The sequence below is a fragment of the Lutjanus erythropterus genome, chromosome 20 (assembly GCF_056507025.1).
Source record: "Lutjanus erythropterus isolate fLutEry1 chromosome 20, fLutEry1.hap2, whole genome shotgun sequence".
Classification (NCBI taxonomy): Eukaryota; Metazoa; Chordata; class Actinopteri; order Lutjaniformes; family Lutjanidae; genus Lutjanus; species Lutjanus erythropterus.
In genome coordinates this window covers 34367372-34392500 of record NC_139336.1, presented here as the reverse complement: position 1 = coordinate 34392500, position 25129 = coordinate 34367372, and the positions used below count along the sequence as shown (strand labels likewise).

At 39.8% G+C, this 25129-nt stretch overlaps 1 protein-coding gene across 1 annotated transcript in view; it reads left to right on the top strand.

The window, feature by feature from the left end:
* The window catches only part of gfra2b (GDNF family receptor alpha 2b), a 119698-nt gene extending 95690 nt beyond the window's left edge, over window positions 1-24008 (top strand). The window contains exons 6-10 of the mRNA XM_084746443.1: window positions 473-582; window positions 1505-1645; window positions 6346-6530; window positions 15242-15289; window positions 22140-24008. Coding sequence (XP_084602569.1) covers window positions 473-582; window positions 1505-1645; window positions 6346-6530; window positions 15242-15289; window positions 22140-22286 — 631 coding nt within the window. The 3' untranslated portion in view covers window positions 22287-24008. The remainder of the gene's footprint in view (window positions 1-472; window positions 583-1504; window positions 1646-6345; window positions 6531-15241; window positions 15290-22139) is intronic.
* The last annotated feature ends 1121 nt before the right edge of the window (window positions 24009-25129 follow it).

Below are 25129 nucleotides of genomic sequence, written 5' to 3'. Positions count from 1 at the left end.
GAACAACTATTTTTAAAATGAAGGAAAACCAACTACTCTGTGTGACCAAGTTTAAACAAACATTCACTTATCTTTTCAAAATATTCAACAAATGTCAGTCCAGTAAAGTTAGCTACAAAGCTAGTAGCAAGCTAGCGTTGGATAGCCAATGCAGGGCTAAACAGAAATTTCACTGATCGATACCACAGTCGTTGCATTTAGCGATTTATTTGTTTGTTTTTTGTCTTTTGTGAGGTTTTTATAGCCAGGTTTGTTCCAACACCAGTACCAGTCTGATACGGTCTAAAAGCTGGATCAAGTATCAGTGAGTAATCAAGTGTGTGCACAAATCCAATCTTTAAAGGTCGAGTGTTTGCTCTATAAAATATCAGCCATCAGAGAAAAACTTCCTGTCATGACTTGCAAAATTACCCAGAGTGCATCATGTTTTGGATGTGATCCTGACAGATGTGTTTCTGTTGTGTTGCTGCAGGTCTCGGCTTGCTGATTTCCACATGAACTGCCAGATGACGCCTCACACCGTCACCAGCTGTCCCCATGATAACTACCACGGCTGCCTCATGTCCTACGTCGGCCTCATCGGTAAATTTAATCATCAGATTTTCTTCTTACGTGTTTATTTAGCTGTTGGATATTAGTCCAGCTGCACAGAGAATCAGGTTTTTTGTTATCAGATTGAAATTATGTGAGCGTGCTAACAAACTCTACAATCCTGTCTTCATCACCTACATGAGCTGCGACTCCCTGTCCTTCATACTGATTGGTTTGTAGACAGGTGTGCGTCTGACGTCTGCAAATGCCAGTTAAATATTTGGTTCTTTCACTGTGTTTAATTGCAGTTCATTTTGGGGGTTTTTGTGTTGTTTTTGCTTCTTCCTGTTCGGGCGATGGCCTGCCAGAATTAGTCCAAAACTTCAACCATCATGCCAAAAATGACTCAAACTATTATTAATTTTGATCCTGGCTGAGACCACCTCTTTTAGTCAGACCACTGGTTCATCTTACCCCACTCTCCCCTGCAGCAAAGAAGAAACATCTGGAAATAATCAGAGTGAGAAAATAAACTGAAAACAGCAGATTGTTGGTTGTAACAGGTCTTTATTGTTGGACTAATTCTTATTTACCATGGTAACTCTTTCAGTACAGGTGATTTCAGAAGGGATGGACCTTTTTATATTTTTTATTATTTGAGAGTCAAATATGATTTGAATGGGATCTTTTATTTGAGAGTTTACAGTAGATGTTGTTATTCTGTGTGCAGAATGTGTGACTCACTTCCTCAGCGAGTGATTCAATTCCCAATTTGCAAAAATCCTCTTTACCTTTCTTCCTGGATAATCTCCATCCTAATTCTTATTCCTCCCCAACGTTAACCGCTTCCCCCTCGGTCTCTCTCTCTGTCTCTGTGCGTCTCCGTGTGTCTCTCTCTGTCTCTGTGCGTCTCTCTGTGTCTCCGTGTGTCTCTGTGTGTCTCTCTGTCTCTGTGTGTCTCTCTGTGTCTCAGGCTCAGATGTAACACCTAACTACAGCGACAGCAGTCCCTCCAACATCACCATCAGCCTGTGGTGTACCTGCAGGGGTACTGGCAATCAGGAGCCAGAGTGTGACGCTTTCCACCGGGACTTCACACACAACACCTGCCTCAGTGAGTCCTCAGTGTGTGTGTGTGTGTGTGTGTGTGTGTGTGTGTGTGTGTGTTACCTCAGGACCAAATTTAGACACAAAGACACGGAGATTAAAAATAGAAGGAAAGAAAGAAAATCCTTCACAGTTGGAGCATGTCAGTGGGTTGATGGTAAGATTAGAAAAAGTTTCAGGTCATTGCTTGAAAAAATCAACTTATTTTAGTGATTATAAGACACATTTTCTGTTGATCAGATAATTATTTCATTTAGTAATAATTCATTTTATTAATCAACTGATTCTTTCAGGTCTAATTCAGTTTACAACGATCCAAACTCAAAAAACAAGAGCCAGTCAGTTTGTCAGTAGAAGCAGTTTATTATGACCAATATTTAAGTTTAGCTGATGGTTGTAATTATGACGGCAGCAAAAAGTTAAGTCAGGTGATGGACCATTAAGAGTCATAAAGTTTGATGTATGTAGACTGTAAGATGATCACACCTGCAGAAACTACAACAAGTCAGTATACAAGAAAATATCATCATCATCGTGTGTCATTCATCTGACACTGTCAGAATTTTGTCCTGGAATATTTACAGTCACAAGACCGTGAGAACGGTTCTGTCTGAACCGCTCTCACAGGCCGACAATGTTGTTTTGTAGCTATGACCAAAAACGTATCGCCAAGTTTCTTTCATATCGGTCATCTGTCGTCTGGGACGCAGCCTTATTTTAACTCCTGTAAGTAAGTTAACCTGCAACTAATTAACTTCTCTTCTGTACGTTACTTACTTCAGTCTCATACGTAACGTAAGAAATCATGTTAGTAATCTAACACTCCTAACTTAGGTCACATACATAAAGTATGTAATGTAATATAATTAACTTGTGTCCCATAGTGACATATATATGTAGTATATAATGTAACATAATTAACCGATAAGTTATGTAATGAACTTGCATCTTATATGTAACTTAATGCAACATAATTAACACACTCGACAGAAGTCACGTATTTAATGTCAGTAACTAAACAACAGACAAACTTTTCTGTGGTGTTTTCCTAAACTTTCTGGTGTCTAACTGTAACCAGACTGTAACAGATGAAGGTCCTCGAACTCTCTGTTAGTCACATGTTGTTTTAGGAATCAGTGACAAACATGGAGACATGTTGAACAAACCAGACAAAAGCTGAAAATAATCACACTGCAGAAGCTGGAGGCTGCAGGCATTTGTCTTGGAAGACACCTTAAACAAATACACGATTACCAAAATAACTGCTGTTTACGTTTCTGTGTTGCTTAATCAATTAATCAGCTGATCATTTCAAAGTCAGGTTACGATGATACGAAGCAGGAAAAATATCCACATTTAAGAAGCTGGTACTTCAAAATTACTGTAAGTAAACGAATGAATGAACCAACTGAAAAAGCATTTGAGTTTCAGCTGTGTAGAGCAGAGTGGCGTTAGGGGAGTGAGGGGTGGACTTAATGGACAGGGACGGTCCTCACGAGTACACTGAGGTGTGTGTACAGCAGCATGTATATATAGGAGATAAAACAGAAAAGTGTGAGGGAGTCCGATAACGGGGGAGAAAGGTTAGGCGGAGGAGGAAGAGGACTGTGAGACAGTTTGTTGAAGATCCCAAGATACTGTCTTTAAATAACAGCGACCCAGCTACGATCTCACCTCTGCACCTCCTCCGTCAAACAAACAGCCGCTCCTCCTCTGTCTTAATGCGAACATGTACATGCATGCCCACGTGCCAAATGTGCCTGGAGCGAAGAAGAACCCACATCAATACGCTGCATCTCATCATGTATTAAACATAGTTGGAGTCTGATCACACAGACCACAGAGTGTGTAAAGATTGTATCTGATGAGTCAAACCGGCTTTGGTCCAGGTTGTACTGAACATTTTTATTTTTGTACCATTAAACTATACGTGTAAATGCAACGGCCTTCAGACAGTCTTGCAGCCATTTGAAGCGCTCCGCCGAGGCAGAGAGGCGGCGTTCGCTTCACGTTGAGTGGTTTGAATCAGTTCATCAATCATTCACCAAACACATCAGAGAGGGTTAAACTACAGCACACCGTCATCCCAGGCTGAGAATTTCTAACAGCTCCGTTGACTTATTTAGTTGAGTGTTGGTGGACGTAAAAGGTTTGTTTGTTTGTTTGTTGGCTTGTGTGTGCCGTGGTGTAAATGTACAGAATGTACAGGCTTCTGCTTTTTCTTTATTCTCCATCTGGATCTCTGTTAGGTCTCTAGTCTTTCTTAGATCCACACATAGAACCATTTCTGACCTGTTTAAGGACTTTGTTTGCTTGTGCTCAAACAAAACATTTACAGTATTTTTTCACCTGAAGCTTGGAGTTCCTCAGTTGTTTCCATGATTGTCTGCAAGACGTCCTTGATCTCGTTGTCTTTTGTACTTTTACCTGCCTCACTAAAGAGCACCTGTGAGATCAGCCATCAGGGACATGTTGCTTCTTCCATTATGAGCTCTTTCAACGTTTCTTTTGGTTCATGACCAAGGCCAGTCATGGACACGCAGAATATAATGTTGTTTAAAAGATTAATTTTCCATAAGTCCTTGAAGGCACATGTACCAGACTGAGAGTTAATTTAAGTTCCAAACCTCAGCTGTAGTCATGAGATTGTAGACACGAGCAGCTGAAACCAGCTTTCTGCAGCGTTTCTGGTTTCTTTTCATGACTTCAGTCATTTCAATGGCGAGAACGCAGCAGTGGGGAAGCGATGTCGATCGTGGCAGTAGGGGTAAGAAGCAGTTTCCAGCTACGTGAACGTGCCCAGATTTTTCTCTGTCACTCACAGTTTACTGAAACAGCAACCGTCCAATCATGAGTTAGCAACCGTAACTATGGCACTAAAGCACAAGTCCAGAAACCTGTGGCTCTACATATAACACCATGTTTGACACCAGCTTTGTGTGGAAATACTTCAAAATATTAATACAATATTAATTAAGATGTAAAATGTGTGCTGTGCGCTGGGGATAAAAAGCGCGGGACAAAACTCTGGCGAGATCGTTGAGAGATGATGAAGTTCACTGAAGTGGACTGTATTACAGAGTGCAGTGTGTGAGGAGAGTCTCTGAACGTGAACAGACTGTGGAATCTCAGCTCAACATCACTTCGAAAACACCACATGACTTGTTTTACTGAATTTCATTAGTTTGTAATATGAAGAATTGTAAAATTTAAGACAGTAAACTCTGGATTTTATCATCACAGCTGCAGTGAAGCTGCGTACACAGTTTATAACATGTTCATTATTATGTTGATTAATGAAATGAGGTTCTTCTGCATCAAATTATTAAGAACACCAGATACTAAAGTGATCAGTTTTAGAACCCACATACATCAGGTTAGTGAGCTTCTGTTCCCAGCAGGAATGATCACAATTAATCAATGATCGATTAATCAGTCATTAAGAATTTGATCAATCATGTAAAATTTAATCGATCCACTATCAAATAAACATCTGATGTACAGTGTGTCACCCTTTACATGATTTATACTCTTAAAAATAAGGGTTCCAAAAGGGTTCTTCCTGCAGGGCTGAGGTTCTACTCAGAACAATTTGGGTTTGTCAAGGGTTCTTTGTAAGAACAAGGGTTCCATTAAGAACCCTTTTCATTAAAAAAAAAACTTTTTGAAAGTAAAGAGTTCTTTTCATCGTTGAAATACTTAACAAGAACCAAAAATAGTTCTCCTCTGGGGACACGCTGAAGAACCCTATATGGTTCTAGTTAGCAGCTTTATTTCTAAGGATGTACGTAACACTGTTGGAGAACGTGGAACATGTTGCTGTCAGTGATCGATGAAGGAAACCGTTGAAGGCTTTCAGGAGGAATCTGAATCTCCACTCATCACCACGTCGTCGTGACGTCAGCCTGCGTGTTTCTGTCCTCGATGCTGAACGTTGTGACGTGGTTTGACGTCTCAGAGGAGAAGGTGGGAAATAAGAGCTGAAGTTTGGGACCAACATCCAGCAGAGCATTTCAGATTTTTGTCAGAAGCTTTTTCAGTTGTTGTTTTTTCAAAGACACTTCAAAACCAACTTTATTTTCACTTTGACCTCTTCCTTCTGCAAACACACTCTGCTTTTTAAAGTTATGCTCCATATGAGCCAACACAGCCCGTTCTTCCATCAGTAGATTTTTCTTTTTTTTCTTTCTTTTTAAACAGAGTCGCTTTAGACCAACCTTGACCTCCTCCCTTTATACACACAACCTCCAGTTTTTACAAAACAATGAGACTTGTATCTACACTGTTCAAACTCACTTTTACTGTATTTCATTCACTCATTTCCACCCAGAACAAGTTACCTGACTGTTTTTTTAATCAGTGCAGGTACACGGTTAAAACAAATTTATTTAGCAGATTTTGTGAGCAGCAATGGGAGCAGAAAAGAAAATACAGAAAATGAGGCAGAAAATGACTTTTACAACTACCAGGGTATGAATATAAATACAGATTTTTTTGTGTAATGAACGATTCAGATCCAGATTACACCCCCAGTAAATATAAAGTCTTTGTGAGCAAACAATAATTTTGTTGTCACTGTGTAATTTGGATAATAGTAGGTGTAAACCGCGTCTAATATTGATAACCATTCCCCCTCTGCTGCTCTCTCTTTGCATGTTCCTCATGTCTTCACACTCTCCGCTCTGATTTCTGTATCTCCCGACGCAGAAAACGCCATCCAGTCGTTTGGTTACGGCGCAGAGGGAGGGACTCTCCTCGTAACCGAGCCGTCGTCCACCTTCTTACCCCCCGCTCAGCCGCCGATCATCTCCAAACCGGCTCCCTCCCTACACGGCAACGCAATCAAACCCATGGACAGTGCTTGTATGTTTTCCACATGTGCTAACCTGCAGGTGAGTTTCCTGATATTCACCACTTTATGGTTTCTGCATGAACTACCTGATGCCCTACAAAGATAAAATGCAGTTGCCTCATATGAGGGCCCTTAAATGTAAATTATTTCTATCATAATAATCAGAAAAGTTGAACCTCGTGTCAGCAGATGTCTGCCAAATTTTAAAGGAGACATATTTATTGCAATAAATCAGAAAATGGCCATGATATGAGATTAAGCAAACAAGTCTACAGCTGCGATTTCTGGACTGCTTTTTATTTTCCTGTTTAATTCTTCTTGAAATTCAAATTAATGCCGAACGTTTGGAGAATGAGTGAGTGTCAATGATTTCTAATGACTCATAAACAGAATCTTTTAGAAGCAGTACATGTTTGTAACTGTTAAATTGAGCAAAATGTGAATGGAGTTTGGCAGAGTGTGTATTTTCAGAGCAGTGGGCTTTTTGTTTTCAGGATAACAGGCTGAACGTTTCATCAACAGACAGACAGAGTTATAAACAGCTGATCAGCTGACAGTGGAGGACTCGTCTTCACGTCTTATTGTCAGTTTACAATTGCTGTGCATGTCTTGCTCTCCTGCAGCGTTCCTGCAGCTTCTCAGAGTGTGGGCGGGAGGGAACAGTAGAAACAACTCGCTTCAACCACAGATTGTGTATTAAATAGCATCTCGACTCATTTAATACACTGTCTAAAGCTCCCACTCACTGTTTCCACTGCTGTACTTATTTTTGAATGTGCGAATGCTGCATTTTGCTCCTTTAAAGCTGCAGTAGGTAGAAACTCTGGAAAAACAGTTGATTGTTGAGTCTGATCTTCAGGACGTGAGGTTTTGTGAAGCTGCGTTTTCTCCATCCTGAGCCCCTCCTGCAGCATGAGTACACAAGAGTTTACTGAGGCAAACATAGCAAGCGAGCACTTTTTCTTCCTACATTTGAGCACAAATATCTGTAGTTTCTACTCCTTACATTTTCAAAACAGACTTGTTACTTTAGTTTTAATGCAAGATGAAAACGAAAAAGGTTTGACAAACAATAAAACAATAAAATACAGGGAAAATTACAAATTAGATATAATCAGACAAAAATGACGTAACATGATGTAACGCGATGAAAATAACATGAAAGACATAACAAGGTGAAAAGGACACAAGAAGACATAATGATGGAAATGACAAAAGACGAAAACCACAAAAAGATGTAGCAAGACGAAAACGACGAAGCAAGATGTAACAAAATGTAACAAGACAGAAATGATAAGATGAAAACAGGTCCAACAAGATGAAAATGACAAATGCTGTAATAAGACGTAACAAGGTGAAAATGACTTAAAGACATGAGACGTAAACAATCTAACAAGACGATAATTACAGAAAAGACATAAGATGAAAACAATGAAAAAGACGTAACACAAACAGGAGAGGTTCAGTTCACTCTTCAGTAGAAAATGTCCTTCAGAGGACAAATTTTTACTTTTATACTTTTAGAGTCTAAACTTTTTCACTTTTACTGCAGTAATCAAGATGAATCAGTACTTCTACTTTTACAGAAGTATCTGTACTTGTACTTGAGTAGAGACATGGAGCATCAGGTTTCCCTCTTTCTAACACTGGGGCGTGTCTTTCAGTTCCCCTGCGGTTATTACATGCAGTTCACTAACACGGATATTAACAATGTTTTTTTGACAAAAAAGGGGGTAGAAAGAGGGGATGACATGCAGCCAATGGGCCGCAGGCGGGAGTCAAACCAGCCGCCGCTGCAGAGAAACGACACAGTCACTCAGTACGTGAACAAAATTTGAGATTAATAAACCTTCTGTGTGCACAGAAGAAGTGTGCGATGTTTTACTTCAGCAACATGGAAGCAAAATGAAAAGTGTTGCATCTATATAGGTTTGTTGAGTGTAATTAAATGGACTGAAGACTAGACTGTACTATATTGATTTCAATAGTAGGTAGAGCAGAGATTCATCAAATTTCTATGAAATATTGGCTGTAAAAAATCCCAATAAAGTTTATTTTCTCAAACAAATCTGGTTGGAAAGGAGAGGAAAGCTGAAACAACAGATTGTGTTTGTGGACATTGTGTTTTCAGTGCAGTATCAGCATTGTTTTAGGTATTATGTAGGATTTTGCCAAACATTGCTTTGTGTAAAATAATGAAACTAAATCAAAGCATCTGTCACACAGTTTCCTGGCCAGCCTGAAAACTTTAAACCCTTGTTTTTCCTCTTCTTCACTGCCTCTGTAGTTTTTTCTTTGTGGAGCAGAACATCAATAAAGCACAACAGTTTTGTCTCATATTCATCGGAAACTGAAGATGTGTCCAGCCGACTACAGAAAGAGAGACGCAGGCAGACAGTTTGTATCCGACTGAGGAGGTCTGAGCAGGACAGATTTATGTTTTTTGCTTTTCTTTTCCTTCACACACGTCTGCGTCATCCTGCCTTCATCCAGCGAAAGTGGAAACCCATCCATTATGTAGAGGCGAGAGGTGTAAGGCTGGAGGTTAAAGGCCAGTATAAATTGCTATCCATTATGTAAGAGATTTAAAGCATGAATTATAGAATACATCGACATATACTGTGGCAGGATGTGGAGATATTTGACTCAAATGCTTCACTTTTTATCTCACTGACAAACTTTGTTGTTGAGATAGTATTACTCAGTCTGCTAATTTCTGTTGGAAACAAACTGGTGTGCAGCTGGAGCTGAAGTCAGGATGGTGTTAGCTTAGCTTAGCATAAAGCCTGGAAGACAAAACACGTTTTCGGAGGAATTACATGCTGGAACTGTTACTACAACAGTTAGCGCAGCGTCCTGAAGTCTTGGTGTCACACTGAAGTTGTTGGGTTTGATAGAGACCAAAAACGAATCCTGTACTCACCGGTAACACACGCTACACAGTTGCTAAATGTGATTTGGCTCCAGAAGTAACTCCTTCAGCTGTTGTCAGCATCATGCATGACAAAAGAGTTCACACCACACTGAAGCGTCTCTGTTCAGGCTCTGTTTTGCAGTAAAGTTGTCTAGTGGCAGTAAATGTACAGTTTGCTCACAAATAAACTGAAGCAGAGTGAGCTGGAGTACACTTCAACATGAGGATAAAAGATATCTTCAGTGCCTTTTTACCAGGCACCAGCCTCATGTTTACCCACACACTGTCAGAAAAACAGACTTCAAGTCTAAAACACTTCAGTTTGCATTTCAACCTGTGAGACGCAGCTGGGATGCAAGGAGCTAGAGCAGACAGCTGCACTAATAAAAATTAAAACATTTCTGTTACATGATACATGCAAGGGAAAAATGCTTCTGACTGGTTTGCAGTTTGAAGAAAGACAAGATCAGATATTTCTTTATTAGTCACACGATGGGAACATTTATGTTGTTACAGCAGCAAAGTGGATATCAAAAATATAAAGAAGCATCAATAAAAAATATTAAAAATAAAATATAGACATATAAGCAAGAGGAAATATAAAAAATATGAACACTGAACACAGGAAATATAAAAATAGGAGCAGTATACACAATATAAAGAGACTCACCAGCTGAATTTCCACCAATGCACAGAAAATGATGATAATTCACCTGATTATTGCACATTTATTTTATTTTTTACTGATCAGCACCTGATGTGTCGGTGCAGAGCAGAGCTGGAGCTTCAGTGTCCCTCCTCCTCCTCCTCCTCCTCCTCCTCCTCCTGTCTCCTGTTGGCTCATTGTGATGCGTCCCTAAACTCAGCCCTGCCTCGGGGTCGATGGTGTTTCCCTTCATGTCGAGCCTGCAGACATCCTCGGAGCGCAGGGACGCTGTCTGCTGCCAGTGGCTCGCTCAATACACAGCGGGGCTTTTTTTAGGATTTGGCCATGTTCCAGTCAGCTGACGCGACTGAGCCGCTGCAGATGTTCCTGAGACAGGGGTGCAGATTAGGAGGTTCTGCATTTGTGTGAAGATGTCGGGGCTGGACACTCGGCGCTTTCTGTTTGAGGTCAAGGATTCTTCTGAGACAGAAAAGATGGAGGAGTTCAGACAGCAGAAAGACCTGAGAACATTTGGTTTTTCACTGGTGGCACAAACAAATATTAATGGATTTTTCGTCTTGTTTTTATTCAGGGATAATAATTCTCTTAATTAGCCGCTAGCAGCTCCTGTTGCAATGTAGTCATGATGTTCAGACAACTATCACTGTATTTCTGAGCTGAAGCAGCTCAGAGCAGCACTGTCACTCTGCACACCATTAAATTAACAAAATAAAAAGATAAAAATCACCCTAAAACATGAGTGAGTGTGTACTGGTCAGCGAGTCTGCTCCCATTGGTTAATGTCAACTTTTTCCAGTAAGACCCACAGTCCTGGAGATGAGTGACCGTACATATTCAGAAAAACTCAGACTTTCTTCAGCCATCGTTAAAAAACAAGCCAACAAAACTGGTTAGCTAACATGTGCAGGACCTCGCTTCCTGAGCTGATGCGTGGTGTCAAAAACATTTAACCACAGAGTCACTGACAAACCTGCATCTCTACAGGCCCACATTTATGTACACACAATAAGATTAAAGCCACAAAGTGGAAAAATCACATCCCTTTCAGACAAAAGATTTGAAATTAAAATTGAAATTAAGATGAGAAGAGAATACAGAGAATCCATCTTCACATGGATCAAACCTGCTTGATAAAACCAGTAAAAGTCAGATAAAAACAAGGAGAAAAATAAAATAGAAAATAAGATAGAAACTAAAAGGCATTGAGATAATAATAATACATTTAAAGTAAAAAAAAAATAGAATGTATTGATTGAATAAAATCAAGGAAAGTATAACATTTTAAAAGAAGTGCAGCAGTTCAAAGCAAAGTGTCTCAGGTCTGTATCAAGAAAGTCAGAGCTAATTAAAGGATAATCTGACTCACCAGATGAACACTGCTGGTATGAGTCTGTCACTGCTCGCCGGCTTCAAGCAGCATCATGGCGTCCTGTCTACAAGAACAACCCCCAGGTTGCAAATTAGCACCTGGTACGCTAATGTAATGAACGTAAACAAGCTAACAGCTAGCAGCAGTGATGAAGTCATTTTAATACCAGAGCTCGCCTCCCGACGTGCAAATGTTCCACCAAAACAAGTTCCCAGTCGACACTGTTTTGCAGCAGCACCATCGCTGCATCCTGATTTAGCTCCGCCCAGGACGTTTGTGATTGGTTTAAAGAAACGAGGCAGGGTGTTCTGTCCCTTATAACCTTGGAGAGACATCTGGATATGTGAGACGAGTTAAAGGTTAAAGAGCAAATTTTTTAGCTTTCTTTTAAAAATATGATATCTTATATCTGTAGGTGGTGTGTTTCAGAGCTTCAGGGCTGTTTTTGTGAACCTCCAATAAACCAGCTGCAGACGATTGCAGTCTTCTTGAAAGCAAGTGGGGAACAAGTGAGCTAGAAATGTAACTTGATTCTAGCCCATTAAGGGCTTTGTGTATAAGGAGAAGGACCTTAAATCAATTCTAAATGCTACAGGAAGCCGGAGCAGAGCAGCTAAACTGGACAAATGTGCTCTCTTCTCCTGGTTGGTTAAAAGCTGAGCTGCAGAGTTTTGGATATATTGCAGCATAAAAGATAATAATTACAGAGGACTAAAAGCACTGTTTGAAGTATCTTAACATGTTTTATTATAACAAATGTTTGTTCAGCTCAGCAACACAAATAAATATGTTTTATTTAATTTAATTCCACTGGTGCTGTACCTCAGAATGTTTCTTTAGGGAAAACTTCATCTGTCAGCACTTTGACAAACATTTCTAAACACCTGGAATATCTCTGTGTGCATCTCCAACATAAACGTCAGCGTCGTCGGTCCCACAGCGGCAGAGATGAAGTTCTATCTGAACAGAGACAGACAGAGAGACAGATGAAGACAGAGATACGATATGAAGACAGCGTCCCTCTGGATGCTGTATGTTAGCTCATGCATGCTGCTGCGAATCTGTTTCCTGAATTGTATCATTTTTCCCGAAGCGGCACATGAATACAGCTCTGTGTGTGTGTGTGTGTGTGTGTGTGTGTGTGTGTGTGTGTGTGTGTGTGTGTGTGTGTGTGTGTGTGTGTATGTGTGTGTGAGCGGTGCTGAGCAGTCAGTTTACAGGAAACAGGCCTGCAGAGGCGTCGGGTGTCAGTGGAGGTTACTGCAGTAATAGTCAATATGATAATGATGCATTCGCGTGCTTTAATGATCTCTGTAAAAACCTGCTGTATGTGCACACGGATGCAGATTTGTGGACATGTATATTTCAGAGGAAAAGATAATGAAGCAGCGTGCGACGTCTCCGGGTCTCTCGATGATTTCTCATCACTGAAAAGAGTTTTCTTCTTCCCAGCCGGTGATAAGATCTGATTGGCTCTCCCACCCAGGTACCAGGAGGAGATATGCTAATGAGGTGCTGACAAAGAGGCTGATGGGAGATGGTGATAAATGATGCTGTGTGTGTGTGTGTGTGTGTGTTACTGCTCTGCATTTCAATGACAGTGAAGCTACTTAACTGTTTCTGGTCCGACTTTGAGACGATCAGTGTAACTCAGAATAGATCTACAGGGATAATCTAACAAACACACGTGGATCTCATCAGTTTTAACTATTTAAACTATGTTTTATATAAAATCAATCAATTAAATCAATCCAGAATCCAGAATAATTCATTTAACCTACGGTCTGATTGTAACTTTGTTTTCCCAGAAGTGTAATTTTGGCTTCAGCTCACCATTACTGGTGAAGATACTGAATGATTTAAAGGGATAGTTCACCCAAAAATGAAAAATGTAAATAATCAGCATGAGGGTGGGTAGATAATGACTAAACTTTTCATCTTTGGGTGAAATATTCCTTTAATCCATATCTTGATATAATAATGATCATAATAAACTTTACCTTTCATACAGGAGATGCCCTTTTAGACATTACATACATCAAGTGCTTCACATAAAAAATATATATAATGAACGTATGTGAATAAAATCCATAGATTGCATCTTTGCATGGATAAAACACACTTGATAGAATATTAAAAAATAAGGATATAAATAAATGCAGAACATAAACTGGAAAATAAAAAATGAAGCTAAAACCTGCCGTCACTCCTCAGACGGTGACGGAGCAGAGAGGCTGATCCTCCTCATCTGTTATCTGACTGAAGTTTGTGTCAGTTAGAATCGAACATGCCTCTGAAATATCAGTCGCCTAATGAGTTCTTCTGACTAACTCTGGTGTCTTTACAGAAATGTGATTATTAACACCTTTGTACTTGATTGACCGCATAAGATATATACATAAAAAAAAACTGTGCACCTACATCCTGTCAGACTGGAACTTTGCTTCATGGCACTGACTCGTGTTTTTCTCTGACTGCTTCTGTTATATCAGCTCTCAGATGCGCGTCACTTTGGATAAAAGCTTCTGCTGAATGAAATTGTAAGGTTGTGTGTGATTGAAATGCTTTGCTCCTGTCAAATAAAGTAAAAGACCAAACTAATACATCAGTGGCACTGCTGTGTTCTTGTACTGCATCACAGCAGCTTGTTGCTGCACCAAGCAAAGCGACACAGCTCGGTGATTTTGGAGCCGAAGTTGAACCTGGTAACCCGACAGCGTGTCTGAGAACTTTAACTGTGCTGAGTAATGATGAATCCATGGAGCCGTCTGTGGTGCTCAAGCTGACCTTTCTTCTTCTGTCAGGTTTATCTATAGTCTCTAAATCTGTGGTTTTTCAAGACCAAGGTGCCAAAATCTCCAGGCACACCTGTGATCATATCCTTGTTAAATAGCCAGTCGTTTTTCTTTTGACTAAAATTCCATTTAGTTTTAGTTTTTACTTTCAGGTGAGTCGATATCATAAGATTTTAGTCAACTAAAACACGTTAGTTATAGGTAACTAATAATGTTTAATTCATTTAAATCTGTAGAATTTCCAGTCTGATTAGACAGCAAGCATGAACTGTCCTCAACATTTAAATCTTGTTTTTATTAATTGATGAAAGTATAAATAGATTTCATCATAGTTTTTGTTTTCTGTTACGACCCCCAAGTCGGGCTCGGGGATGAGGGGTGCAACATTAAATAAATTTACCCAGGAGAAAAAGGAAGGAAGGAAAACCGAGACAAAGTGATGTAAACAAAGGTTCTTTTATTAACAAATGTGCCAAATTAAGTTAACTAATTAAACTAACATAAGGGTTAACTTACTACATCAAACAACAAATACATACAAGACAACATGTGTCCATGCTAGCCAAAATGGCTGACAAAGACAAAGACAACCAAATGGCCCACTGGTCCTGACTGGCTGCACTCTGCAGGTTTTTAAGCACCAGGTCCTGATTGCAGAGCAGCTGCACCTGATGTCAATCACTGCAACCTGCAAGGGGGGGGGGGCAGAACCTGGACACAGGAGAGCACAGCACCACACAGACACTGTGGCACATAACATCGTCATAAATGACTTTTTATTTAGTTATCATCTTTTTTTCATCAGTGAAATAAGTCAATGATGAAAACTAATGAAAATTATCAGTCAAAGAAATTCAAACAGCTCAAACTAATCAAACCTGAGCAAAATGTGTCCTATTCAATAATATATTTACAAGATTTTGACATTTTGACACTATGACTAAGCTGTGTTTGTGTTGTTAATTGTGTTTCTGGTTCTTCCTCCTAATGAGTTCTTGTTTTACAGGATGGAGGCCAGAAGTGTGTCCCCTCCGATGACTTCGAGTGTGAGGAGGTGAGCACCTCTGATTTAAACACTAATTATGGATTCACAGGTTTCTTAGAAAAAGTGCTGGTGTTCGTAACATCTTCTGTCTCCTCATCTCACGTTTACAGACTGAATTTCTGTCACCCTTCTTCTTTTACTATAAGTAATTCACTACTTGTTACTTGTTACCTCAACTTCCTCTGCATCTTTGAGCTTCATCTTCCACCTGGTGCAAAGCAGCGAGCACCGCAGTTGTCGTTATTTTCTTGCCAGTGCAGGTTTCATTTTCTCGCCCGGCACCCACATTGTGTACGTAGCAAATGAACTTGCACCCCTCTGTGCACCAGCAGCTCTGTTGGTCTTAAAGTGAGGCGTGAAGCATCTTAAAGCACCACTGACCAACAAAAACCTGGTCTAAAGTCAATGGCTGTGAGTATTTTTCTGCTTTCCGTGCATTTTACAGACATTAAGATGAGTCTGCATGGACGGGTTCACAATGTGAGCTCAGTCTGCTTCTACTAATTTGGACCAAACCATGATCTTTTCCTCAGACTACCTTAGTAGTTTTCTCATCCAAACCTGACCAAACTGCAACTGAAAACTAAAACTAGAAAGTATAAAAAGTACAAAGTAAAGTATAAAAAAGTCAACAATGACAGAAAAGTCTTTGGATTAATAATAATGCTCAGCCTTCAGAGCTGCATAAGTGGCTGAAAATTACCATGGCAAAAAATTACCTGTCTCTCTATTTACTAAAGAACCAAACCAAGGTTTTGCATGTCACACAAGAGGGACCTGAAAAATGCAGGTTTGGCCTCATATAGTTTGAGTTTTTGTTCCTTTTTAAGGGTGAAAAATATGTGAGGACATAAAGCAAATTTATACAAACAGCTCCTGAATCTGATTTCTCATCTCTGACTGAGCGCTTCAGCAGAGAAAACTGTCTGGGGTTTAATGTCGGGGAAAAGCAGGTGTAAATTCTGCAGCTCTGTTTCTTTAGGAACAAAAGGAGGGACAGAGACGGTCATAAGGTTTTAACAGTTCAGACAAAAAACTTTATCGAATGAAAAGATGCATGATAAAATTATTTTTCCACAGCATCCCAACACGAGATTTTATACCATACATCATCATCACATAATTTTATATAACAGGAGAACATGAAGGTCCAGCTTTTTCTCTTTGATTTGCTGTTAAATGTTTTATTTTCTGCTCAAATCAACAAAAGAAAATCATCAGCGGTAAAAGTTTATCGGTAACTGAAACCTTCAGCACAGCACTGATGCCACAGGTTAGAGTTGAGAAGTGAAGAGACCCACCACAGAAGAAGAACTCACAAACTTCCCCTCAGCTCTGCAACTCAGTTCATCTCCCAGCAGTCACCTCTGCATCCTGTCCTCTCCGCACCATATGTGCTGGGGGCGGATGGATAGGAAGGCCAATGTTTTTTGTGGTGCTTTATTATTCTGTAGTATTTATATAACGTGCAATAGTTGTGTAATAAGTAATATTTATATCAAGGGTCGCAAAAGTCACCAAACTTGTAATTCTACACACAAGGTTTGTTAAAATAGCTGCAAACTGCTCCGGTGAAAACATTTGGCGCTGGAGACAGGACACGACGCAGGAAGCAGCTCCAGACACGAGGTCCTGAGACGACTTGAGACCGGATTTGACAGGAGAGGACAGTCTGCAGGGCTGCTGCTGCTGGACCGGATCCTCTGCTGGAGGGCGAAGACGAAGGATTCAAACTGGAAGTCGATCTGTAGACAGAGAGATGAGAGAAGAACTCTGGAGGACGGAAACTTGGACTGATGTACTTTGAATAACCCCAAGTTTCACTGCAAGAATACGTTTTCATTTAAAGCATAATTGCACTATTGATTTATATCAATTTATATCTATTATTCTGTGGATTTTTACATTTTAATATCCATTAAATATTGTGAAAATAATAATGATTTGCACAATACCAAAGGATTAGGACTTTAGACTTAATGTCAACATTAGTAAGACTGTACTGTTAATTCTAACTTTCTACATTTCTTATTGTCTTTTGATATATATATGTGCAAATAATCTAAAGTTAAAACTAAGCTACTTTAAACAGTTAACCATTTATAAAGAGTATATCACAGTGGATAACAGCAGCCCTGAATGCAGCTACTTTCTGTAAAAGACATTTGAGACGTTTTTCTTTTGAAAATGGTTTGATTTTACAGTTTTGGCTCATTTTTCAAAACAGTCTTAACTTTCTTTGAGTAAAATTGTCACAACTGTTTCATGGGACGTCAAAACTCTACTGCATGTTTGCAAAAGGTCGTAACTCACCCAGAACATTTCATTCACGCTTCAAAAGCTCGTTATTGTGTCAGTAAATTGGCCGGGGCCAACGCCGCGCTGCACTCAATGTTTTTCATCTTTTTTTCACCGTGGCAGTCAACCCTGGAAATGTTGCTTATGCAAATCTGTTTTGTTCTACTTTTTTTGTTGACACTCGACACCGTACGAGACAAGAACATTTGTCGAGCTGAATGCTTCTTCATTGTGTATCATTCTGAGCTTTTTACATTCAGATTTCAACAGATTCTCAGTTAAATTGTCAAACTCTTCACAACTTATAAACTTCCTTTCATCCTTTGAGCCGCCACACGTAAAATGATCCCTTCCAATATCAAAATCTGTCACACATACGTATACACTCCATACATATCTGGGACACGAACTCTTTCTAATGTCTGCTAAATTGGCAGAAAAGCTGTGAACTATGAATCACATGGATCTGTATATGACTTTGTATGAAAGATCAAAAGTGAATATTCCGTTGCAGTACATGAAACACATTGCTAAAAATATATATTTGCTGTAATGTGCTTGTCTTCCTGTGTACTACAGTTTTGTACAATTTGAATTTTTCCCAGTAAACTTTTACTGACGTTTACAATCTGAATGTAAAAAGCTCAGTATGACACAGGGAAGAAACATTCGGCTTGACAAAACAGACATTCTTGTCTAATTACAGAGTCAAGTGGAAAGAAAAAAGTGGAACAAACAGAAGTTTTCATGATCAACATTTTCGGGGTTGGCTGCCACGGTGATTAAAAAGACGAAAAAACATCGAAAACATTTTGAGCAGTACGGCTCACATGATGGTGAAGCGTGGATGAAAAGTTTGGGGTGATTTGTGACCTTTTAAAACCATGCAGGAGAGTTTTGTTGTTTTGTTTTGTGTGACGGTTCAGATTATGAAAGATTATTTAAATGTGAAGAGTTTGACCATTTCTCTGAGAATCAACTCAGTGAGTCAGGTGCATGTGATGATTGTGCAAATTGTGTGCAGTTGTACACAATTGCACAATTTGCTTGAATCAGTGAGAAACACTGAAGCACCGTGAACCTGGACATGTTGACTTTCCCAAAGCTGCAATATGTCAGCATCGACGCCATATTGGTGAGGTCAGGACTTCAACACATCCTGTTGTTGTGTTGAACACCGTATGGGTCCTCAGCATTATGAAACCACCTGTGTGTGCTGGACAATTTACTTCATTAGCATAATTGCTTCACCGGTTTGGACAACACTGAAGTGGTTTTGGGGGTTACTGAGGATGATGAATTAATTTCTGACATTTTCAAAATTCAAAATGGACATTTAAACCAGCTGTCAGTGTGCTGATTCTGATGAAATTTCAGTCGATTTAGAAGTTTTAGAAGACGCTGAATTGATGGGAACACAGTGAAATAACTGAAACAACTTCAGCTCAGTTAGATATATATATGTATATTATATGTTCATGAACATAATTATCTAAATGATGCAGAACACATACATTTGAACTCACAGCCCATTAAACTTGACCCCAAACCTCATCACACCACTGTATTATTGTCCAAATCAATCAAACAGTTCCTGAAATACTGTCCATAAAGGTGATTATGCTAACTCATGCTAATTATGCAAACTGCTCAACATATGCAAGTTAGTATCCAGCAGTTTCATAATGCTGGAGACCCAAACTTTACATTTCTGACGTTAGTATTCATCATTTCCAGGCTCTGCTGGTTGTCAAATGAAAGTGTTGCCCTGACCAATATGGCGGCGATGTTGACGTATTTCCTATAAACACATCAGTTTTAGCAGTGAGTGAGGTGGCGGTTACATTTCATTTCATTTCATCTGTATTTCAGGTCAGCATCGTGTTTTCAAGGCTCCAGCGCTGATCTTCCTTAAAGAGTGGAAATCAATGGCAGCCTTTTTCCATCTCTGTGTAACTACCAGAATGTTTAGCAAAGACAAGTGCTGGTTCAGTCGGTTAGCGTAACATCAAAACCAATTTCAGTCTGTGCACTGGACGGGACCGGCTTAATAGGTCAGGTTAAAATAAACTCTTTTCAGTCCTGGACTGATCAAAGAGTAGAGTTCCATCGTTCTGCAAACTCCCAACATTTGACTTCTTAACTCCGATTCACTGTCAGCACCAGAGCACTGCTGGGTTTGGGTTTGGTTCTGCGTCGAGGCACTTTTCATTAAAAATAATGGCCTCGATCTGCACAATGTGACGCTTGTTTGGTGTGAAAGCAGCTTACATGTGACTTTGAGAATAATGACTCGATCACACCCCTGACAACAGTGTCGAGTCTCATTTGGTGTTTTCACATAAATATCATCAAATGTTTGCCGGGTGACTTCACTTCTACGTTCATGTGTTCTCTGTAAGCAAAAGTTGGTTGCATTTTAATTTACAGCACACCGATAAGATGGAAGAAGCTGTGCTTTGTACCAAATTAGTCAAAAAATAAGAATCATTTGTTCTTTATTATAAAGTATTTGACCCTGAGGTGGTGAATATGTTGTTAATGGATGACAGCACAGATTTATTGTTGGGATGTTGTGTAAAACATTAATGCAAAAACTTTTCAACCTACATTAAATTGACTACAGTACAAATACAAAATATTTAATATTCAAACTTTATTGTTTTGTGTAAATATTCAGTCGTTCTGTTGGTACAGGATCATGTTGAGATACATCAGCTGTTCTTTCAACAACATTCAGTCAGTGTTTGTTGAAGTTTTAAAGGTCAGTTCTTCCTCATTCTTTCTTGATATTCGTCTTCAGCTGCTCAACAGTCCACAGTCTCTGTTGTCCTATTTTGTCCTTCATGATGCACCACACATTTTCAATGGGAGACAGGTCTGGACTGCAGGTCCAGGTCTGGACTGCAGGTCCAGGTCAGTCTAGGACCTGAACTCTTTTACTATGAAGACACGCTGTTGGAACACGTCCACAATGTGTCTCAGCATCGTCTCTCTGAAATAATCAGGGACGTCTCTGAAGAAGACGTCAGTGATGGCAGCATGTGTCTCTCTGAATCCGTCCAAACATCACAGCTGCTGTCTGTTGAAGTCAGTGCTGGGAACAATCTGGATGGTCCTTTTCCTCTTCAGCCCGGAGGACACGACGTCCATGATTAGTGAAAACAGTCTGAAATGTGGACTCGTCAGACCACAGGACACTTTTCCTCTTTGCGTCCGTCCATCTCAGATGAGCTCTGGTCCAGAGACGTCTGCAGTGTTTCTGGATGTTGTTGATGTCTTTGTCTTTGAGTCTGAACTTACATTTGTAGATGCAGAGACAAACTGTGTTTACTGACAACGGTTTTCCAAAGTGTTCCTGAGTCCATGTAGTGTCCTTTATACAATGATGAGGGGTTTTAATGCAGTTTTTAATGCAGTGCTGCCTGAGGGGTCAAAGGTCACAGACATTCAGTGTTGGTTTTCAGTCTTACGTGCAGAGATTTCTCTGGATTCTCTGAATCTTTTCATGATATTATGGATTGTAGATGATGAAATCTATAAATACCTGCAGTTATATGATGACAAACGTTCTTCAACTGTTGGACAGTTTGCAGTTTTTCACAAAGACAAAAAATTGTCACTCAAATTAAAAAAATGGAATTGGTGCTCAATCTCTTTTACACTTTGAATTTTTGTGTCTGAAACTATAAGATCTGTTCTTTCTTTTCATATATTACATGTTAATATATTCATAGAAAAAAGAAAAGATCAGTGAGTTTTGTCAAAAATGCTGACAACTATTTTAAAAAACACTGGCAAGGAAAGAGTTAATGATTAAACGCTTGTTAGCATTTTCAATTATCGATGAGGAAAAGGCACAAAATATGCAGCTGTAGTTTATAGAGGTGACTGTGACCAGTGAGCAGAACAGATAGAGTGTTTAACTTCTACGGTTAAAAAGTAACTAATACTCTGAGTATTTTTTTTTTGAGATTAATACTTTGTAATTTTACTGAAGTATTTTCTAACACCAGTACTTTTACTTGTAGTAGAGTAATGTACATGAGTACAGATTCTCAGTACTCTTCCCACCACTGCACAAGTAAAATATTTTATATTAAATTACACAAAAACTATTATTCAGTATTCGACCCTTTATTAGACCCCGTCAGACTTCATATGGGGGTATTTAGGGCACTTTACAACAGAACTGCACTGTAAAGTAAAGTGAAGTCACCAACACCTCCTTCTTTGATTAAATATTGTTCTCTGCCTGAAGGAAACTGAGACGTTGCAAAATCAATGAATGTTGGAAAATCAGTGAATTTTGTCAAAAATGTTGGTGCTGGCTGGCATTTTTTATTTTAAACTGTCGTTAAGTACGAGTAAAATTACAGACTGGAAAATCTACTCATTAAAGCACCCAAAAAACTACTTAATTATAGTAACCTTAGTATTTGTAATTAGTTACTTCCACCCCTGCATTGGTTTACTGCAGATTAAAGTGTGTTTCTTTTCCAGTAACGCTCTTACCTGTCTTGTCCCTGTCTTTCTCCCTCGTCCTCCTCTGTCCCTTCAGGCTCTGTTGGCTCAGGGGTCAATAGACTCTCAGGACTCTGCGGGGCCCAAGAGCAGCAGCCGGCACTCGGCTCCGCTCCTCCACCTTCACGTCTCTGTGACTGTGTGTGTGTCCGTCCTGACAGCGTTTCTACTCCTCGTCTCATAAATACGAACCCACACATTCATACTGTACAAACACCCACACACAGTCAACATTCACACACACACACACACACACACAAACAAACAAACACACACACACTCACAGAATAAATGGCAAGACCCAGAGAAAGTCACATGACTCGGCGCCCTCTGCTACGGGAAAATGTCAACCAACAGACACACAAACATCAACGAGACAAGGCCGCGTGAGGAGGGAAAGTGTTGTGGAGGACATTCGGATCAGCCGCGCGCACACGCACGCGCACACACACACACACACACACATAGACACACACACACACACAGACGCTGAAGGAGAGGAAGAAGAAGAAGACGAAGAGACTGGACTGTGTGTTTTGTGAGAGGGCGAGAAACAACAAAGGCAGAGACAGAGAGACTCTTGGGATTTTGGATCACACTGACTTCATTTCCAATGCTCCGTGTCTGGAGGGTTTGTGTGCTTTTTTGTGCGGCTCCGGCTCTGACTCACTCCCTCCAGCTTTTTTTTTGGCTCGGAGACAGCCGGCCTGAAAACACAGGGACTTTGGCTCAAGCACAAAACCACACACACACACGAACAAAAAAAAGCACACACACACACACACAAACACACTCGGACAGCAAGTCTTAAAAATTGAGAGAGAGAGACAGAAAGAGAGACGATGGGACAGATGGGGCAGATCCTTCCACGGTGTTTGTCAGCTCAATTTATCACTCCCCTGGACCTCTCTAGTGGCAAGAAATCTATACTGCATACATACAAAGCACACACGCACACACACACACACACACACACACACACACACACACACACACTCACACTTTCTCCGTCCCCTTACACCTCGTTAGCGGGCAAACAGGGTCCCCACACGGACACAAACACTCATGCTGTACACCAGTGTGCTTTTTGCGGGTCTTTCTCTTAATTTTGTCGTCGACATTCTGTACAAACTTCATTTAATGTGGAATATGAAAAAAAAATCCAGAGTGTATATTTCACATACTGTAAGTGTATAGTTGTGTGAGCGGTTTGTCTTTCTTTATGTGCGTGTGTTTGTTTGGGAGTGTGTGTGTGTGTGTGTGTGTTTCTGCGTGGGCTGTGTGTGGATGTGTGTATGGCAGCAAAGAAAGACTATAAGGATTTAAATCTTATAAGCAACAGAAGAGCGGCCTGCGTATCACTACTGAATACTTAATGTTGACATTTAAATATCACTGAAGTGGTGTGTCGTATGTAATATCACTCTGAAAAACAACGATCTGGATTTATGTGTTTTGAATCACATTCTCTGAAGTCTCCAGAGGGTCATTTTCAAGTGTTCAACAGTCAGAAAGTGGAGTTTAAAGCAACATTATGTCAGGATTTGGTATCTTTTGTGGTTTGGTGCCCCCAATTTCAGAGTGCAAGGCACTTAAACACCACTGCAGTGAAGCTGCTCACTGTGGCTGTCACTTTATCAGATTTTCACTGCGCTTACTGTGACTAGTGCCTGATTTAAATGATAATTTTCATTATCAATTAAGACGTTTAATTTACTGTCATAAATGACAAAGAAAAGCAGCAAATCATCACACTTTATTACTCTGCCAGCTGTCTGTCCATGTAAAGTTAAGTATGTTTTATCCTGAAAACAAAAGGCCACACCAAACTCCATTAACATGTTTCTCAATTTAACTGTTATAAACATCTAGTCCTTCTCTCACAAACAGACACTTTCTCATTCTGTGAACATTCGGCATTAATTTGAACTCTAATGTGAAATAAGCAAACAAAAGCAGTTATTCAGGCGAACGTTTTGGATGATGGCTCTGCTGTGCCTCGTGCGTAAATGCATCTCGCCACACTTAATCATTTAGTCTTTAAAATGTAAAAAAAAGAGAAAGAAACGTGAAAAATGTCCATAACAATTTACCGTAGTCCCACCATGACATCTTCAAATATTTTCTTTCATCCAACCAACAGTCCAAAACCCAAAGACGCTTCATTTACTGATTAATGACAAAGAAAAAACAGAAAATCCTCACATTAAAGAAGTTAGAACCAGAAAATATGTTATTTTTATCATCGAAAGCAGCCTCTTTAATCATTAAATCATCTTTTCAATGACGTTGAAGCAGTGTTGACTTTCCAGGTGATTTATTTATTGTATGGTGTCTTGATGTCTGAGTGTTTTCAACTTAGTTTAATGATTAGAGACGCTGTTTTCGGTCATTATAAATGCTTCCATGTGCACATTAATATTGTTGCTATATAATATTAATGATACGTGCAGCAGTCACATTGGTAAAAATAAAAACTGTGGTTGTAAACTTGACAGGACAGGGGACACTCTCGATTTAGGACATACAATAGGTCCAGCTGACACAGATTAACCACAGTTCCTACATAAGTGAATCCTTCCAGCATCTGTGCTTTGAGATGAGACTCTGATTGGTTTAACTCATGTTCCAGAACACACCTATGTTTAATTAGGAGACTAAATAGAATCTCTTTGCCTTTTCCAGTTTACTTTGTGCCCAGATTATGTGCCATTTAAATAGCAAAAGTGAAGTTGGATTCACCCTACATGTCAAAATAGGACCCTTACTCTTGGTGGCCTCTTGCTTGGTCATTTTCTCTTTTTCTCTTCTTAGTTTCCTCTGCTAACGTCCTCTTTGCCTCTGCCATGATGTCCGCAGAGGCTTCCTGGCAGAGGCTGCTGCTGCATCTGAAACAAAAAACCCGCCACTGTTGCCAGATTTGACACAAAACAGCCCCATCAGAATTTTAAAACCAACCAGAATAATTCCCATTCAGGAGAGGCTCCCTCGCTCTTCTGTTTTAGTTTTATTCATATAAGAAAGCCA